Genomic DNA, 21,570 nt, shown 5'->3' on the forward strand with positions numbered 1-21,570 from the left:
TCAAATGATTTCACAAGGCAGCAAGAATATATTAAACAAAATTTAAAAAAATGAAAAATTTGAGGAGAATATGAAACACCTCATTGATTCAACCAAAGATCTGGAGAACAGAGCTAGAAGAGACAACTTAAGAATTATTGGTTTACCAGAACATCATGATAAAAGAAAAAGTTTAGATAACATCTTACAAGAAATTATCAGAGAAAATTGTCCAGAAATTCTCGAACAAAAGGGAAAAGTGGAAATTGAAAGAATCCACAGATCACCTCCTACATTTAATCCACAACTGACAACTTCTAGAAATATTATAGCCAAATTCAAAAACTACCAGACCAAGGAAAAAATATTACAAGCTGCTAAAAAGAAGTCATTCCTGTATCAGGGAACCACAGTTAGGATAACACAGGATTTGGCTGCATCTACATTGAAGGACTGAAAGGCATTGAACACAATTTCCGGAAAGCAAGAGAACTGGGTCTACAACAAAGAATCAACTATCCAGCAAAACTAACTATATTATTGCAGGGGAAAGTATGGTCATTCAATAAAATCAAGGACTTCCAAACATTCATAAAGAAAAAACTGGACTTAAAACAGAGTGTTTGTTGCCCAAAACCAGAACTCAAGAGAATCAACATAAAGTAATTAAAAGAGCGGGGGAGGAGAAAAAAATTCTTTTCTTTCAATCAATTTGTATCCCAAGAAGAAAAGAAGATACTGGCAAATATTAAAAATTGTTATTACCAACAGGGTAACTAGAAGAAGTTTACATAGAGGGAACAGGGAAAAACTGGAAAGGATGAAATGTCAAGATATATCTATATATATGTATGTATGTATGTATGTATAAATATATACAAAACTAGGGGGGGAAGAAGGTAATAATAAGAAAAATAGGAAAACAAACTAAAAGGAATACATTTATATTTCATAAAGAAGCATATGGGACCAACAGGGAAAAATAACAATACACTGTAAGGGTAAAGAGGTTAGAGAGAGGAAATATTCAATACTTAAGTGCATTGAAATCAACTTAAAGAGGGAAGAACAATTAGATCCATTGGGGCAGAGAATTGATTCACACCCTATATAGAAGTAGAAGGGTAACAAAGGGACTGGTGGTAAGGGAAGCAATACTAGGGAAGGAGAGGGCTTGGGGGGGGGGGAGTGAGGCTTGACTTTAAAGAACAATAAGAGGGGAATAAGAAGGGAGGGGGGAGAAAGGGAAGTACAACAAGGGAGGGCATTATAGGAACTGATTAAAAACAAAACACTGGTATTGAAGGAAACAGTGAAAGAAGAAAGGACAGGACTACGAGAGAGAATCAAAATGTCTGGGAATACACAGTTGATAATTATAACTCTCAATGTGAATGGGATGAAATCGCCCATAAAAGTGAAGCAAACAGCAGAGTGGATTAGAAGCTTAAATCCTACCATATGTTGTCTACAAGAAACACACATGAGACACACAGACATACATAGAGTGAAAATGAGAGGATGGAACAAAATCTTTTGGGCTTCATGTGAGAAAAAGAAGGCAGGGGTGGCTATCATGATCACTGACAGAGCCAAAGTAAAAATAGATAAGGTTAAAAGAAATAGGGAAGGTAACTACATCCTAACAAAAGGCAGTATAAACAATGACGAAATATCAGTACTCAATATGTATGCACCAAACAGTATAGCTTCCAAATTTCTAAAAGAGAAGCTAGTGGAGCTCAAGGATGAAATAGATAGCAAAACCATACTAGTGGGGGACCTCAACCTTCCCCTATCAGATCTAGATAAATCAAACCAAAAAAATAAATAAGAAAGAGATAAGAGAAGTGAATGAAACCCTAGAAAAATTAGAGTTAATCAATATATGGAGAAAAATAAATAGGGACAAAAAGGAATACACCTTTTCAGCAGGACATGGAACATTCACAAAGATAGATCATTTAATAGGGCACAGAAACATGGCAAACAAATGTAAAAAAGCAGAAATAATAAATGTAACCTCAGATCACAATGTAATAAAATAGTTATTAGTAAGAATACATGGAGAGACAAACCAAAAACTAATTAGTAATTAAATAATATGATTCTCCAAAATAATTTAGTGAAAGAACAAATCAAAGAAACAATAGTTTCATTGAAGACAGTGACAATGATGAGACAGCTTACCCAAACCTATGGGATGCAGCCAAAGCAGTTCTAAGGGGAAAATTTATATCCTTGAGTGCATATATTAACAAATTAGGGAGGGCAGAGATTAATAAATTGGGCATGCAACTTAAAAAACTAGAAAATGAACAAATTAAAAATCCTCAGATGAAAACTAAATTAGAAATACTAAAAATCAAAGGAGAAATTAATAAAATCAAAAGTAAAAGAACTATTGAATTAATAAATAAGACTAGAAGCTGGTATTTTGAAAAAAATAAAATAGACAAAGTACTGGTAAGTCTAATTAAAAAAAGGAAAGAAGAAATCCAAATCATTAGTATCAAAGATGAAAAAGAAGACTTCACCTTTAATGAAGAGGAAATTAAGGCAATCATTAAAAACTATTTTGCCCAATTATATGGCAATAAATATAGCAATCTAGGTGATATGGTTGAATATTTACAAAACTATAAATTTCCCAGATTAACAGCAGAAGAAATAGAATACTTAAATAATCCCATATCAGAAAAAGAAATTGAACAAGCCATCAAAGTACTCCCTAAGAAAAAATCACCAGGGCCTGATGGATTCACAAGTGAATTCTATCAAACATTCAAAGAACAATTAATCCCAATACTATACAAATTATTTGATATAATAAGCAAAGAAGGAGTCTTACCAAATTTCTTTCATGACACAAACATGGTACTGATTCCAAAGCCAAGTAGATCAAAAACAGAGAAAGAAAATTACAGACCAATCTCCTTGATGAACATAGATGCAAAAATCTTAAATAGAATACTAGCAAAAAGACTCCAGCAAGTGATCAAGAGGGTTATCCATTATGATCAGGTGGGATTGATACCAGGAATGCAAGAAGGTTCAACATTAGGAAAACCATTCACATAATTGACCATATCAACAAGCAAACCAACAAAAAACACATGATTATCTCAATAGATGCTGAAAAAGCCTTTGACAAAATACAACACCCATTCCTACTGAAAACACTAGAAAGTATAGGAATAGAAGGGCCTTTCCTAAAATTAACAAACAGTATATATCTTAAAGCACCAACAAGCATCATATGGAATGAGGATAAATTAGAAGCCTTCCCAATAAGATCAGGAGTGAAACAAGGATGCCCATTGTCACCTCTATTATTCAACATAGTACTAGAAACACTAGCAGTAGCAATTAGAGAAGAAAAAGAAATTGAAGGTATTAAAATAGGTAATGAGGAGAGGAAGCTATTACTCTTTGCAGATGATATGATGGTGTACTCATAGAATCCTAGAGAATCAACTAAAAAGCTAGTAGAAATAATCAACAACTTTAGCAAAGTTGCAGGATACAAAATAAATGCACATAAATCATTAGCATTTCTATGTATTTCCAACACATCACAGCAGCAAGAGGTAGAAACAGAAACACCATTTAAAATCACCCTAGACAATATAAAATACTTAGTAATCTATCTACCAAAAAAACCCACTGGAATTATATGAACATAACTACAAAACACTTTCCAAACAGTTAAAACTAGATCTAAACAACTGGAAAATCATTGAGTCCTCAGGGGTACGACCAGCTAACATAATAAAAATGAGAATTCTACCCAAATTAATTTACTTATTTACTTTTTTACTGAATTAGAAAAAACTATAACAAAGTTTATTTGGAAGAACAAAAGATCAAGAATATCAAGGGAAAAATGAAAAAAAAATGTGAAGGAAGGTGGCCTAGCAGTACGAGATATTAAGCTATACTGTAAAGCAGCAGTCATCAAAACAATATGGTACTGGCTAAGAGACAGAAGGGAAGATCAGTGGAATAGACTTGGAGTAAGTGATGTCAGCAAAACAGTGTATGATAAACCCAAAGAGCCCAACTTTTGTAATAAAAATCCACTATTTGACAAAAACTGCTGGGAAAATTGGAAAACAATATGGGAGACATTAGGTTTAGACCAATATCTCACACCCTACACCAAAAAAAAATTCAGAATGGGTGAATATAAAGAAGGAAACTGTAAGTAAATTAGGGAAATACAGAATAGTATACTTGTCAGATCTCTGGAAAAGGAAAGATTTTAAAACCAAGCAAGAGTTAGAAAAAATTACAAAATATAAAATAATTTTGATTATATTAAATTAAAAATGTTTTCTACAAACAAAAACAATGCAACCAAAATCAGAAGGGTAACAACAAACTGGGAAAAATCTTTATAACAAAACCTCTGATAGGGGTCTAATTACTCAAAATATACAAGGAGCTAAATCAATTCTATAAAAAATCAAGCCATTTCCCAATCGATAAATGGGCAAGTGATTTGAATAGGCAATTTTCAGATAAAGAAATCAAAACTATCAATAAGCACATGAGAAAGTGTTCTAAATCTCTAATAATTAGAGAAATGCAAATCAAAACAACTCTGAGATATCACCTCACATCTAGCAGATTGGCTAAAATGATAAAAGGGGAGAGTAATGAATGTTGGAGTGGATGTGGCAAAATTGGGACATTAATGCAATGCTGGTGGAGTTGTGAACTGATCCAACCATTCTGCTTGGCAATTTGAAATTATGCCCAAAGAGCAATAAAAGAATGCCTGCTCTTTGATCCAGCCATTCCATTGCTGGGTTTATACCCCAAAGAGATAATAGATAAACAGACTTGTACAAAAATATTTATAGCTTCGCTCTTTGTGGTGGCAAAAACCTGGAAAGGGAGGGTATGCCCTTCAATTGGGGAATGGCTGAACACATTGTGGTATATGTTGGTGATGGACTACTATTGTGCTAAAGGAATAATAAACTGGAGGAATTCCATGTGAACTGGAAAGACCTCCAGGAATTGATGCAGAGTGAAAGGATCAGAGGCAGAAGAATGTTGTACACAGAGACCGATACACTGTTTTAAAATCAAATGTAATGGACATCTGTACTAGCAGCAATGCAATGACCCAAGACAATTTTGAGGGATTTATGGAAAAGAACAATACCCACATTCAGAAGAAAAACTACAGGAGAGGAAACACAGAAGAAAAACAAGTGCTTGAACATTTGGGTCGATAAGGACATGATTGGGGATATAGACCCGAAAGGACCACATCAATGCAACTCTCAATAATACGTAAATAAGTCTTGATTGACCACACATGTTAAAACTAGTGGAAATGGGAGTTAGCTATGGGGTGGGTAGTTTGACGGGGTGAAGGGAAAAGTAAAAATATGAATCATGTAACCATGGAAAATTTTTCTAAAAATAAAAAATTATTAACAAATATAAAATAAAATAAAATTACCCTAGACAATATAAACTACTTAGGAATCTATCTACCAAAACAAACACAGGAATTATATGAACACAACACAACTACAAAACACTTTCCAAACAATTAAAACTAGATCTAAACAATTGGAAAAAATTGATTGCTCATGGGTAGGATGAACTAACATAATAAAAATGACCATTCTACCCAAATTACTTTACTTATTTAGTGCCATACCTACCAAACTACCAAAAGACTTCTTTACTGAATTAGAAAAAAACTGTAACAAAGTTCATTTGGAAGAACAAAATATCAAGAATATCAAGGGAAATAATGAAAAAAAATATGAAAGAAGGTGGCCTAGCAGTACCAGATCTTAAACTGTTCTATAAAATAGTAGTCATCAAAACAATATGGTACTGGTGAAGAGACAGAAGGGAGGATCAGTGGAATAGACTAAGGGTAAGCAACCTCAGAAAGACAGTTTTTGATAAACCCAAAGAACCGAACTTTTGGGACAAAACCCCACTATTTGACAAAAACTGCTGGGAAAATTGGAAAACAATATGGGACTCAATCAACATCTCACACCCTATACCAAGATAAACTCAGAATAGGTGAAAGACTTGAATATATAGAAGGAAATTATAAGTAAATTAGGTGAGCACAGAATAGTATACTTGTCAGATCTCAAGGAAAGGAAAGATTTAAAAATCAAGTAAAAGAAAAAATTACAAAATACAAAATAATTTTGACTACATTAAACTAAAAAGTTTTTTTACAGACAAAACCAATTTTACCAAAATTAGTAGTGAAGGAACAAATTGGGGGAAAATCTTTATAACAAAAACTCAGACAAAGGTCTAATTACTCAAATATACAAGGAGCTAAATCAATTGTACACAAGCCATCCCCCTGTTGATAAATGGGTAAGGGACATCAATAGGCAATTTTCAGATAAAGAAATCAAAAATATCAATAAGCACAAAAGAAAGTGTTCTAAATCTCTAATAATTAGAGAAATGAATCAAAACAATTTTGAGGTATCACCTAGCAAATTAGCTAAAATGACAGCATGGTTGAGTATTGAATGTTGGAGGGGATGTGGCAAAATTGGGACATTAATGCATTGCTGGTGGAGTTGTGAATTGATCCAACCATTCTGGATGGCAATTTGGAACTATGCTCAAAGGGCTTTAAAAGACTATCTGCCTTTTGATCCATCCATAGCACTGCTTGGTTTATACCCCAAAGAGATAATAAGGAAAAAGACTTGTATAAAAATATTTATAGCTGCGCTCTTTGTGGTGGCAAAAAATTGGAAAATGAGAGAATATCCTTTGATTGGGGAATGGCTGAATAAATTGTGGTATCTGTTGTTGATGGAATACTATTATGCTCAAAGGAATAAAGAACTGGATGAATTCCATGTGAACTGGAATGACCTCCATGAACTGATGAAGAGTGAAAGGAGCAGATCCAGGAGAACATTGATACATAGAGACTGATACACTGTGGTACAATCAAACATAATGGACTTCTCTACAAGCGGCAATGAAAGGATCTGGAGCAAGGCTGAGGGACTTATGAGAAAGAAAACTAGCCACATTCAGAGAAAGAACTGTGGGAGGAGAAACACAGAAGAAAAACAACTGCTTGAACACATGGGCTGATGGGGATATTATTGGGGATGCAGACACTAAAGGATAACTCTAGTCCAACTATCAATAATGTGGAATTAGGTCTTAATCAATGACACATATAAAACCCAGTGTAATTGTTAGGGGGGTTAGGGGTGTGTGGGGGAGAGGAAAAGAACATGAAACATGTAACTATTGGAAATTCAAAATAAAAATTAAAAAAAAAATTTAAGTCAGCTGTGTTCTCAGGGTAGAGGAAGCACTCCCTTAAACTTCATTTTTGCCTTGTGCTGGGGTTCCAGTCCTCACTGCTTGGACTTGGGTTGGGTTTTGGAGCCTCACTCTGGGCCTACACCAGCCAGATAGACACTGTGGACTGCCCTATGCTAGGGCTTGGGGCCTCACTGCAGTTTTATGACAGGGCTTAGATTTTCCAGGGGTAGGCATGGGCTCCTTTTCTGTTGACACAGGCAGGATCTCAGGCTCTAGAAGATGACTTGGGTCCAGATTTAGAACCTGGAGCAGTATGGGTGGGGTGAGGGGCTTGCTGATGGCTTGAGGCAACACTCCTTGGTGTGGCCTTGTTGGTGGCTGGGTGGCTTTGCTGCTGACTGAAATTCCCTCTCACCCCAGTTAAATAGATGCTCCTTGCCTACCTTTCAAACTGTTTGCTGCAGGAAAGTTGCTTCACTCTGTTGCATTGTTGGTTATATCACTCTGGTGTTCATTTTGAAGTATTATTTTAATGCTGGTTGTGAAGGATTCTCAGAACTGGTTTGAGCTTTCCATGTTTCTACTCCAACATCTTGGCTCCACCCCCTTGAAAATCACTATGTATATTTTTATGTATATATTTTGTATGTCTCTCACTATGTATATATTTTAGCCCAGTTATATCTCTATTGGGTTTTTTCCTAATATGATTGTGATGTGTAAAAAATAAAAGAAAGCAGAGGAAAGTCAAGAAAAAAAAAGTCTTTAATAAAGAAAAATAACCTTCGCTCTGGCAAACTCTCCCCTCTGCTCTGTTGCTCCCTGGCTCCAAGTATGATTCAAAGGTCCCTCCTTGGCCTGGGATTGGTCCTTTTGTAGACCAATTCCACGGCAGTAAGTAGGTGGGTGTGGTCCTTCCCTAGTGTGAGATTGGTCCATTCATAGACCAATCCCATGCCAGGAAGTAGGAGGGAGGTGCAAGGCATGCTGGGGGCTGTAGTTCTCTCAGTATACAATTTTTTTCCCCTTTCAAAACCCACAAACTCAAGTAAATAGGAAAAGAAACTTTAAGTTCTAAAATATATATAGCCGCTGTTTTTGTGGTAGCAAAGAATTGGGAACTGAAGGGATGTCTAACAATTGGGGCAAGTCATGGTATATGATTGTAATGGAAAACTATTGTGCCAATAAAAATAACCAACAAGATGGTAACAAAAAAAACCTGGGACTATTTATTTGAAGTGATATTTTAAAGTGAAATGAGCAGATCCAAGAGAATGTTGTACACAGTAACAACAATTATGTATGATGATCAACAGCGAATTACTTAACTATTATCAACAAGGCATGACAACTCTATCCACGACAAAATGAAGGGACTCAAGACAGAAACAAATATTCGCTGCAATGAAGGAACAGAATTCCAGTGCAGATTGAATTCTCCACCATTCTCGCATACCATTCTCCACTTTATTTCCTTCATGAATTTTCCTCTAGTGTGAGTAATATGTGTGTCATTTAACAACATGGCAAAAAAGGAAATGTGTATTATGTGGCAATATATGTGCAACCTATATCATATTACCTATCTCCTTAGGAAGGGGGTAGTGATGGGATGGAGGGGAAAAAAGAATGAAACAGATTTTTGGTCATAGCTAATGTGATCATTTGTTTCTCTTGCATAAGAATATTTATTATAATTTATTCCATATTTATAATAAATCACAATGTTATGTATTATACCACATTTTATGTATGAAAAACTTAAAATCACATCATAATAGATGTAGAGAAAGTTTGTAAGAGTGCTGTACCAATTTATATATATTTTTAATACTTTATTTCATTCCAATAACATGCAAAAACAATTTGTAACATTAAAAAAATGAATTTCAAATTCTCTATTTCCCTTCCTTCTCTCCTCTCTCCTGGAGAAGACAAACAATTTGATATAGGCTATACATGTGCAGTCATATAAACCATATTTCCATATTAGTCATTATGTGAAAGACAACACGGACCCCCAAACTCAAAGAAATCCTCAAATAAAGAAAGTTTTTTAAAATGTATGCTTCATTCTTCATTCAAATTCCATCAGTTTTTTCCTCTGGAGATGGATAGCTGAACTAATTGATGGTATTAGGACAACAAGTGGTTCACTGTGGGAACTGAGTGAATCACACTGAGTCTGTCTTGTGATTCAACTCAGGAGCTAGCTTAGTTGCCTTTCTGTTTGATTATGAGTCTAGTTCAACTTCTCCCTGTGAGAAAACTTTATCCAACTGTGGTAACTGAAAGAAAACCTTTTTGTATTGTTTGAAGTTAGCTCTGAGCGACTGGGAACCTGAACTATTCATGCTCTCTGTTTAGAGACACTTAACTAAGGACATAATTTAAGTTGACCAGAAATGCAGTCATATTCTAAGATTGATGCAAGGATTTTTTTCATAATTATATGTCTCAAGCAAACCATATGTTTTTTTTATCTGAAAACTGGCCTAAGACTAATTAATCAGTTATTGTTTCTATGCTCTTTTGATTGCTTATAGGAGAAGCATGACACATCATTTTCCTGAATTCAAGGAATTGTACTTATTCACTTTCCCTCTCTGTTTGGAAAGTTCCTAATCTTTCATCCAATTATAAATAAGATTACCTAGTATTGTATTGTTTCCTTTTAATTAATTAGTCTTATTTGACTAATTGTTTTTAATATAAAAACCTGTCTCCCCTGGTATTAAAGGACTAAGATAAGGAAGGGGCCTGGTCCCAATTTGGTAGGTAATAAGCATCCATTTCTTAATAAATCTTTATGTGCAGAAAATAAACCTTTCTTTCTCAGTTACTTCATCTTTTGCTTTTTGGGTAGCATTTTTCATCTCAAGTCCTGAGATAGCAAAATGTTTAACATGGCTAAAACAACTAAACAACAACTACATTCTGTGAGATTAGGAAGATTTGATTGCTACAGACCCCTGTCTTCTTACAGAGCTTCCCAAATACAACAATTCTTACAATATTGCTGCTACTTTGTATACTTTATTCTCCTTTCATTTTCCACTTTTTTTCACTTTCCATCCAGTCCTTTGTAGAACTAAGTGATGTGAAAATGATTTTCTTAGCATAGCTGCAATGATTTTGTTGGGGCAAAAGTGTTTTAATGCTATCTAATTGAAATAATCTATTTTCTTTTATGCTTAACTCTATCATTATGTGATTTTTTGAAGGTCTCTTAATGTTTCTCAGTTTTATTTTTTACCTGTAAAATGAAGGTAACAAATCCTACCCTAGTTTCCTAATAGGAATGTTAAGAATATCAAAAGAAATGATGATTATACATTATTTTTCAGTTGTAATGAGTTATGAAAATTTTAGGTTTTTATGATTACAAAGATGATAAAAATGAAATCCATTTTTCTTCTCTTCTTTCTCAATGTGTCAGATACCTAACCTAAGAACTGAGTCTGTCTGCTAAGAATAATTTCTTCTTGATGGACTGGTTCACAGAGAGAACTAAACTTTTAATCAAGGAATGAAGATTTATAAAATGCTTTTAATGAGTGTTAAACACTAAAATGGATTCCAGAAAGGTATGTGACAAAATGCTGCAATCAATGCTAGATTGCAAGAATGCTAGAATCAAAACAGGGAGAATAGGCTAAGAGTTTTGTTCCTTCACTCCATTATCATTTATTAAACGACTACTATGTACCGTGTATTGTGAAAGAGGTTTGCAATACAAAAAGAAACATGAAATATTATTTGGCTGTAGACTATTTACATTTGTTTGGAGCAGAGAATAATACATAACATTATATAAATTCAAAATTTTTAAACATTTATGATCTGCAAAGCATTCTCCAGGGTTACACACCTGGCACCCTAATGAGGGATTTGAACTTAAGTTTTCCTGATTCTAATTCCAACACTGTCCATTGTGCCATCTAGTTGCATGAAAATAGAAAATATAAAAAATAATTTCTGAGAGATTTGTGGTAGTAATTGTGAAGATGGAATCAGGATAGGCTTTCTACTATAGGATATAGGAACCGAGTTGACCTTTGGATTAGGATATAGGAACCGAGTTGTCCTTTGGACTAAGGATTCTTCAAAATGCTGTTGAAGAAGGAGTGAATTGCAGGCATGGATGACAGACTGTGCAAAGTTATAGAGATGGGAGATAGAAAATTGTATATAGGGAACAGCACATAGGCTGATTTGCATTGACAGTAAAGTGCTTACAGAGTGGTATGCAATAAACATTGGGGTTGGTTATAGCTAGAGAATAATGACCTTACGTAGTCAACTGTGTAAGGGGTAAAAAGGGGTTTTTTATTGGTTGAATATTTTAAAAGGTTAGGTCACCAGGGAATTGAATAATTATCAATTCCCAATTAAAGAATGACCTCCAGTCAAAATTACTTTTATGGAAGTTTATTTACAAAATATAGGAGAGAATGGAAGTAGAGAGATGAGAAGAGGGTAGAATAAGAGATTTGTATTCAAGTCTGGGCTTTACTCCTGCAGGGCTCCAGAGGCCCAGCCAGAGCCTAAAAATCAATTAACAAGTGTTTTAGCCACAAGGGCTTCTCCCAATCAAGGGAGCCTGCTGGAGGCTATTACCTCATGGAAGGTTAAAGGAGTCAGCCTTCTTCACTTACCACATGTAGTTCTAAGAGGGAGATTTAAGAGCAGTCTCACCAAGGTCTTAAGGTCCCAGGTCCAAGTCACGAACCAGAAGCGCTCCTTCAGGTCCCATTCATGAACCGGAAGAGCTCCTGATCTCACTCAACTCTCTTTTTAAAGGGGCCTCTTTTTTATTTTTTATTTTTTTAAAACCCTTAACTTCTGTGTATTAGCTCCTAGGTGGAAGAGTGGTAAGGGTGGGCAATGGGGGTCAAGTGACTTGCCCAGGGTCACACAGCTGGGAAGTGTCTGAGGCCGGATTTGAACCTAGGACCTCCCATCTCTAGGTCTGACTCTCAATCCACTGAGCTACCCAGCTGCTCCTAAAGGGGCCTCTTTTGCCTCACTTCTTGTGCCTTCCTCTTAGTTTACATGTCCAATCATAATAGATGCTTTTCTTAGGACTGCCCAGGAGGCATTCAGTAAATTCTGATTTGTAACTCACTCTAGCACAGGTGGGTTACAGACCACCTAAGTTGTGAGTTAAATGGAGATGTTTTCACCTTTGGTGATTAAATCTAAAGATGGACAGGGTAGATTTAATCTCATCATCACAAATGGAAGGTTTGCATTTTATCCTAGAAGCAATAAGGAGCCACTGGAGCTTCTTGAGCAGTGAAGTTATATGATTGGAGCTGTGCTTTAGAAATATCAACTAGAAGATGTGTGGAGGATGGAATGTAAAAGGTCTATAAAAACAATTTGATGATGCAAGATTGTAAATAATGAAGTTGGTGTATGTGGAAAGGGGGAGAGAGAGTGAGAAAGAGAGATATACAGAGACAGATAGAGACAGAAACAAGGAAAGAGAGAGATACTCAGAGAGAGAGAGAGACAGAGACAGAATGATAGTGAGAGTACAGTGGAAAGAACTCTGAAAAGGTAGGCAGAAGACCAATTCAAATTCTAGTTTTGCTAATTTCTTCTTCTGTATCCTTGGGAAAGTCACAAGTTTTCTGGAGTGATTTCTTCTTTTTATGTAGCATTGATGGTGATTGCTGGTCTGGTAGTCAGGAAGGCAGGGCTATTCATCTCTCTCATGCCACTCCTTTTCTTGGGACAGTCTGCTCTTTCCCTTGGAATAAGACTTTCTCCATAGCTACATTTTTAGTCTCTTTCATTTAGAGGAGTGTTTTCCCTTTAATATTAACCTGAGGTAGTGACAAATGCCCGTCTTGAGCCAAGTGCATATAGTTATCAGTGCTACCATGATTGATAAATCATTTGTCCAAAGAGAAGGTTGTGTATTCTCCTGTACTGGGAAGTTGTAAAAGTGAATCAGTAATACTCTCCAATAACTGTAAGCACCTAGCCAGAAATCTCCCTTTGGGAAACACAGAAGTTTTCATTCCAGAATTTGAATTCAGGCCCAGAGATTTCAAGTTCAGTTCTCTTTCTGTTGCATCATGATATCTTTTAATTTTTGTGGACAATTTGCATGGGAGAAAACATTGGCTACAATCCAAATAGATTACAGAGGGATTTCTCCAATTAAAGAGGTTACTCTTATTTCTGTCTTGATTTTTCATGGTTTCCTGAAGTTTGTTGTTATACCTAGCAAGGAAGGTTACATATCTTTTATGTCAGCCCATTTCTATGAGTACATTTCTACAGTTGTCTGTGATAAGAGATACATTAGATTGATGAGCAAGGCTTGAGAGAATCATACACACACACCAGACATTGATTTTAAAATGTTGATTTTTTTCATTTTGACTTTTTTAACTGATGTACTACAGCCTCATGTTTTTTGTGAGAAGATATTTTTGCTGAGCTTTTTCACAGCTGCTTTCACATCCTTGTTCCTCAGACTATATATGATGGGATTCAGCATGGGAATAACCACAGCATAGAAGAGAGCGATTAGCTCATCTGTTGCATGAGAATCTTTGGATTTGGGCTTCATGTACATGAAGAGGATGGTTCCATAAAACATAGTCACCACAGTCAGGTGTGCTGAACAGGTAGAAAAGGCTTTTTTCCTTCCCTCTGTAGAATTGATCCTCAGAATTGTAAAGAGGATGAACAAGTAAGAGATGATTATTAGTAACACTGGAATAACCAGCAAAATGACATTTGATATGACCATAATAATCACATTGAGGGAGATATCTGTACATGCTAGTTTCAATACAGCCAGGATCTCACATGTGAGATAATCAATGACATTGTTTCCACAAAAGGGCAACCCCATAGCAAGAATTGTTTGTACCAGTGAGTTTAGCACACCTGTCATCCAAGAACTGGCTGCCATCCATCCACAAAGCCCCTTGTTCATGATGATGGGGTATCTCAAGGGTCTACAAATGGCCACATAGCGGTCATAAGACATTACAGTCAGGAGCACACACTCTGTAGACCCCAAGGCAAGAGAGAAGAACATTTGTGCTCCACATCCCACAAAAGAAATGGATTTTTCATCTGAAAGGTAGTTCGCAAGTATCAGTGGAACAGAAGAAGATGTGTAGCAGATATCCAGGAAAGAGAGGTTACTGAGAAAGAAGTACATGGGAGTGTGGAGATGAGAGTCCAGAATGATGATTGTAATGAGGAAACTGTTGCCCAGCAATATTATAATATACATGATAAGGGACAGAAGAAAAAAAACAAAATGAAAGATGGGGTGAGCAGCCAGACCATGAAGAAAAAATATGGTCATCAATGTCTGATTTTGATTTTCCATTTATTGTCTCTTTTACCTGTAAAATTTTAAGTTTGAAACATAAACTTTATCTAATTAAAATGAGTTAAAATGTAAATTATCCTTTTTTCAAACTAAATTTCTAGAATAGGAATATACTTTTAAAAATTTATATCACCTACACCAAATTAGCCATTAGGTTTTCCTCTTCAGTGAACCATGCTCAGAAACACCTATACAGAGAACTTTGTTTTATTAGTAATCCTCACTCAGAAAGGAATTTGGAGTTCAGTAGATTATCTCTACTCAAAAGCAACTTTTGGGCATGTTTTTTGCAAGGGCAGACTGAATTCTACTTCCTAAAGAGCTGAATAGTCCATAGAGGTATAGATCTAGAACTGGGTGGGACCTCAAAGGTAATAGATGAGAAAACTGAGGCCCAGGGTGGTCAAATGACTTTCCTAAGTTTATATAGATAGTCAGCAGCACAGGTGGGATTTGAATCTTGATTATCTTACTCCAGAGTCAATATTCTTTCCATTGTTAAATATGATGGAGGAAACAGAGAGAGAGAGATGGAAAGGAAGAAAGGCATTTAATGCAAAAAATGCCTATAAGTAAAATGACTTTCAGAATAATTTCTATCTTACTACAAATATGCAACTAAAATTATTCCTATATAGTCAGACCATAATTCAATTACATTCTGAAAGATAATGGGTCTTGTAGACAGAATCAGTAGGGAAGATCTGGGTTCAAATCTTATCTTTGACACTTAGTAGCTTTGTAACCCTAGAAATAATGTTTTAACTTCTTCTCTAACTTGGGCAATAATCAAGGACTTAACAAAATATTAAACCTAGTCACAAGACTGAGATTGAATATAAGCTTTGTAATTAGTTTCTCAATGGCTGCCAAGGTTCATTTCAATTCAAAGAACTATGACTGTGTGAACCTATGAGCTTCTAATTTATGGGTGTATTACAAGCTGCATCAGTGGAGGGGATTCCCACAATGGAAAATGTCCACCAAAACAACTCCTTCCTCCTTTACATATTTTTTGCTTAAATATATAGCTTCAGAGATATTAGTAAAAATAGGGTGGACTTAAGTCCCAAACTAATATAAAAGAACAGATTAAGTTGAAATAAAGATATACCTTATATCTGTGGATATAAGAACCCCTAGACCAATTGATTTTCAAAGTTCCTTCAGGTTGTCAATGAATGAATGAGTTTTATGGGTGCAACTCTGAATGGGAATGAGAATTTCCAACATCCTGGCACTGAAGAGCATTGTTTAGCATAATCTATGTTATGTTTGTGTCTGGCAAATAGCAGACACTTAATAAATATTAGTTGCCTGACATTTTTCTATAATAACTTGCTATCTGTGAGCAGAAGCAAGTGGCTAGATAGAATATTTGCCCCATGTCTTAAGTTGCTAGTATTCATTATGAGCTTCTGTGGAGGTGGGGGAAGGAAATTGCCTCTAGATATAGACTCCTTTCAACTATGTGATTCCTTCTGCTTCTCTTGACTATTGTCATGTAATGTTTTCCATCTCCCCGCTAGTTTGGACAACTTCTTCCTCAGGTTATCCTTGTTTAGTGTGGTTGTGGCTTTGCTGATCACTCATTTCCCCATAATTCAATCGTGTAAGGTAGATAATGCATATATTGATTTATTGTCTACACCTGAGATTTCCTCTTAGTGAGGGAACTATCTTTACCAATGTTTATCATTGGCACCTGTTTTATATTTACAATTATAGAGGTGCCTGGGACCTTGTGAGTTTAAGTGACCCAGGAAATGTCAATAAGCTTATTTGTAATGAATTTTTATTGAACCTTGGTATCATTACACCATGCCACCTATTCTTCTAAAGATCATTATCCTCCTTTTAATAGATATGGGTCCCAACACAAAAAGAGGGTAAATGGTTTATACATCATTTCCTTTTTCTATTATTCAATGTGATGAAGGAAAAGTGATGAGAAAATACATTGAGGGATTTGGAATCAAATATCAGTATTGGGTACTGGAATCAATATAGTATTATGAAGTGATGAATTCAGGTTTTAAATCCAAATTTCAGACCCAATGTTCTTTCTACATTCAGCCTTTTGAAGGCATGAATGGCTCTTGAGGGGTTGCAACTTTTTTAGATGTAGTTTTTGACTTTTAGGACTCCTAATTTCCATTTTAGAAGTTTGTATTTTTATTAACTTAGTTAATAATGATGGATAATAGAGTCCAGGATTATTAACTAAGATTCTTGCTGTAACAACTGGTACTGAGAAGCTCTGCATTTTGTCAACACCAACCTCCACTGGATGTTAGAGTGTCGTCCTACTCTCTCTTTCTCTCAACCCCCCCAATTATTTTACTGCTTTGAGACATCTCAAATGAACATTTTGAAAGTTTTTGTGCTGTTTGATTTTCAGCACTCATGTTTTCTCTTTCCCTTTCCACCTTCAAATTCACTACATCCACTCTAGCATTCTGTCCATCATTTGGGTATTCAGGTAATTGAGGAAAGTTGAGCTATAATAGACCTGTCATGTGCCCACTTCCATTCTGGAATCAACAGGATTACTGTAGGGGGCAGTTAGGTGACTCAGGGGATAGAAAACAAGGTTTGAATATGCGAGGTATTGGGTTCAAATTTGACCTCAGAAACTTCCTAACTGTGTGATCCTGTCACATCTCCCATTACCTATCCCTAACTACTTTTTTTGCCTTAGAATCAAAACAGTTTTCATGCTAAGACAGAAAGTAAGGATTAATTCCACCCCCCAATCCAAAATGCCCTGCATTATTGTGAGGATCTAGCATGCTACTAGCTTAAAAAGAGCTAAGGTGGCCCTTTCTCCCTATCGAACTCACTCCTTTTTTTCTCACAAAAAAGTGAAAAGTAATAGCAAGTGATGTGTAGGAATGCATTTTCCACTTTCATCAAACAGCTGTAAACCAACCACTCTTCTATTATTTCCAATGTAATAATCAACAGTTTATAACCTACAGATAGGATAAATATAATTTCCTTTTTCTATTATTTAGTCTGATGAAGGAAAAGAGATAAGAAAATAAATTGAAGGACTTGGAATCAAATGACCAGAGTTTGATTCCAACTTACCTGTATGAGCTTCTGTGAGCTTCAGTTTTCTCATCTACACAACAATGTCTATAAAACTCATGGTCTTTTCAATATCTATGTACCATGAGCCATTTTTCCTGATTACTAAAGGAGGAATGATCTTTCCTAAACTATTTTGGGCATCATGTAAAGGATACCATTATTACTGCATTGGGATAAAATATTTGCAATGTGCTGGCACATAATAGGTACTATATAAATATTAGTTTTTGTTGTTGCTGTTATGATTTTAACCTATTCACTACTATGTAAAATAACATGTATCCTTTCGTTTGATGACATCAAACCGAGACAGTCTGGACAGAGGTGATTGATAGAGGCATGCTATCCTAACACACAATAATAATTCCAAGGAAGAGGCAGCCTGACACACAAAAAATTCATTAATTCCTACTGGATGGCCTCAAACACTTTCTATCTGTGTGTCTCTGACTCCTTTTTTCTAGCCCTTGCAGCTCTTCTGTCTTAGACTTATTTAAAAAGTAAAGGTTTAAAAAAGTTCCTTTAGGCCAAATTTTAAAAGCATTCCTCCATCTGTGCTGGGTTTCTGATTTTCTTTTCCTTTGAATCAACTGGCATTGTGCCTTTTGTCATTCTCCAACTCACCTCCTATCTCTTTCTGAATAGTCCTTCAAACAAATTTCTTTTTCTTGCTTTCAAAGTCCCTCCCCCCAAGGAAAACTCCATCATCAAACAGTGTTTGATGCACTATAAGTTAGTCTTGCTCAGGTTTGAGTGATCCCAAGCTATGCAGCCGTCTTAACAATTTACCTGTAAGAAAAATGGTTGTCTCACTTGCTGGATTCAGCAGACAGCAGATGGCTTTTCCTTGTCTCAAAAACTGATTTCTGCCTGCTTTAGAAAATTTTTTGTGATGGATTTTCACAGGCAATCCTGATGGGCAGTTATGATATTCAATTTCAAAGCCTTAGAGACATATCAGGTGGAATAGTTATTAGACCAAATGCGATCCTCTAAATTGAGGGATTTATTTCTTCCAGGGTTATATTTTTATCAGATGTAGAATATTAGATTTCTGTCAGTCAGAAATAGGGAATAGAGAAAGAAAAGAAGACTGATTTGTACTTTTGATGAGTTGGACCCATTTATTTTTCAGTGGGCTTAGGCAGAATCACCCCAAAATAGAGGCCTGACAGTTTCTGAAGAGGCAACCACACACTCTGGGAAGCCATTTTAACTTCTTCTTGGGGGACATCTTTTGTCCCTGAAGCAATTTAAAGTTCTGACATGGAAATGTGCCAGAGTTGAAAACTTTTAGATACTTAAGAAATAATACCCTAAAGGTCTAATTACTTAGAACCAATTATATTGCTCCATTTCAAGCAAAAAAAAACTTTTCTGAGTTTCCATTTTGGTTTCCAAATTGCATTCAAAGGACATTGACTACATACCTATTCTTTGGTTTGACTATCTATTATACTAGAGTGACACCTGATTGTTGGTGACAAGGAATCAATCTAAGATTAAACAAAACATCAGTCCTTTGAAGCATCAAAGAACTTTAGTAGGGGCAATTAAATATTTTATATAGTTTTTGAAAGGCATTTAAAATTTTTTTCAGCTACACATAGAAACAATTTTTGACAATTGTTTTCTGGCATTTTGTAATTCAGATTCTCTCCCTCCTTTCTTCCCTCCCTCTCTTCTTCCTTGAGGTAGTAAATAGTCTGACATAGATTATTAGAGTTTTCATGCACTATATGTTTCCATATTCCCCATGCCATTTCAGAAGACGCATTTAACACATACAATAAAAACTAATAAAAGAAATAAAATGAAAGATGGCACATATGGTTCGATCTGCAATCAGATTTCAACAGTCTCTTCTTTGTCTGTGGATAGTTTTTTTTTTTTACCCTCAACCCCTTTGTTTTGGTGATAATAGTTTAATTCTTCACAGTTAATTCTTGTATAATATTTCTATTACTGTATACACTCTTCTCTTGGTTCTGCTTGCTTCACTTTCTATCACTGCATATAATTCTTTCCATATTTTTCTGAACTCATTTCATCCATTATTTCTTATACCACAATAGCATTCCATTATATCACAACTTTTTCAGTCATTCCCTAAGTTTCTAATTCTTTGTCACTACAAAAAGAGCTCTAAAATATTTTTTTATGAGTAGGTGCTTTTGCCCTATCTCTGATCTCTTTAGGCTATAAAACCAGTTGTGGTATTACTGCATCAAAAAGTATACATAGTTTTATGGTTCTTTGGACATGGTTCTATATTTCTTTCCAGAATGGTTGTATCAGTTCATAGTTCTATCAAAAGTGTATTAGTAAGGGGGCAGCTGGGTAGCTCAGTGGAGTGAGAGTCAGGCCTAGAGGCAGGAGGTCCTAGGTTCAAACCCGGCCTCAGCCACTTCCCAGCTGTGTGACCCTGGGCAAGTCACTTGACCCCCATTGCCCACCCTTACCACTCTTCCACCTATGAGACAATACACTGAAGTACAAGGTTTTTAAAAAAAAGTGTATTAGTACTCCTATTTTACCACATCATCTCCAATATTTGTCATTTTCCTTTTTGGTCATATTAGGCAATCTGAGAGGTGTGAAGTGGTATCTCAGAGTTCTTTTAATTTTCAGTTCTCTAATCAATAGTGATTTGGAACATTTTTTAATATGACTATGGATAGTTTTTTAAAAAAAATTAAAAACCCTTATCTTCTGTCTTAGAATCATTACTAAGTATTGGTTCAAGGCAGAAGATTGGTAAGGGCTAGGCAATGGGGATTAAGTGACTTGCCCAGGGTCACACAGCTGGGAAGTGTCTGAGGCCAGATTTGAACCCAGGACCTCCCATCTCTAGGCCTGGCTCTCAATCCACTGAGTCAGCCAGCTGCCCCCTACTATAGATAGTTTGAATTTATTCATTTGAGAACTGTCTGTTCATATCCTTTGACCATTTATCAATTGAGGAATGCTGTGTATTCTTATAATTTTGAATCGGTTCTCTACATATTTGAGAAATGAGGACTTTGTCAGAGAAACTTGCTGTTTCCCCATTTTCTTGTTTCTGTTCTTATCTTGCATTGTTTTGTTTTTACAAACCCTTTAAGATTTAAAGTAACCAAAATGATCTATTTTATTTTTCATTATATTATCTATGCCATATTTGGTCATAAATTCTTCCCTTATCCATAAATCTGGTAGGCAAAATTTTCTGTGTTCCCCTACTTTGTTTATGGTGTCACCCTTTATCTCTAAATTGGTTATCCATTTTGATTTTATCTTGGTGTATGGTATGAAGTATTGGTCTATGCCTACTTTCGGCCAGACTATTTTCCAGTTTTTAGAGAAGTTTTTGTCAAATAGTGAGATCTTCCCTCAACAGTTTATATATCTTTGAGTTTATTGTATACTAAGTTATTATAATTATTAACTACTATATGTTGATTTCCTAACCTATCCCATTGATCAGACTGTTTTTTTTAATTTTAATTTTTTTAAACCCTTAACTTCTGTGTATTGGCTCCTTGGTGGAAGAGTGGTAAGGGTGGGCAATGGGAGTCAAGTGACTTGCCCAGGGTCACACAGCTGGGAAGTGTCTGAGGCCAGATTTGAACCTAGAACCTCCCGTCTCTAGGCCTGACTCTCAATCCACTGAGCTACCCAGCTGCCCCCACCAGACTGTTTTGATGATGATTGCTTTATTGTACAATTAAATATCTGGTACTGCTAGGCCACCGTCCCTCACATTTTCTCCCATTAGTTCTTTTGATATTCTTGATATTTCTTTTCTTCTAGATGAATTTATTATTTCTTTTTCTAGTTCTATA

The 21,570-nt window shown here is 35.6% G+C and overlaps 1 protein-coding gene across 1 annotated transcript; it reads right to left on the reverse strand.

Moving 5' to 3' along the window:
• Window positions 1–13,705: 13,705 nt before the first annotated feature.
• Window positions 13,706–14,647, reverse strand: LOC123230990 (olfactory receptor 13D1-like). The gene has a single exon (XM_044657191.1). The coding sequence runs from the start codon at window positions 14,645–14,647 to the stop codon at window positions 13,706–13,708; it is 942 nt and encodes a 313-aa protein (XP_044513126.1).
• Between the last annotated feature and the right edge of the window lie 6,923 nt (window positions 14,648–21,570).

The sequence above is a fragment of the Gracilinanus agilis genome, chromosome 1 (assembly GCF_016433145.1).
Source record: "Gracilinanus agilis isolate LMUSP501 chromosome 1, AgileGrace, whole genome shotgun sequence".
In the NCBI taxonomy this organism is placed as follows: domain Eukaryota; kingdom Metazoa; phylum Chordata; class Mammalia; order Didelphimorphia; family Didelphidae; genus Gracilinanus; species Gracilinanus agilis.

Bases quoted from the DNA above. Each gene is read 5' to 3' on its own strand.
- LOC123230990 (XM_044657191.1), bottom strand. From the start codon at position 14,647: ATGGAAAATCAAAATCAGACATTGATGACCATATTTTTTCTTCATGGT.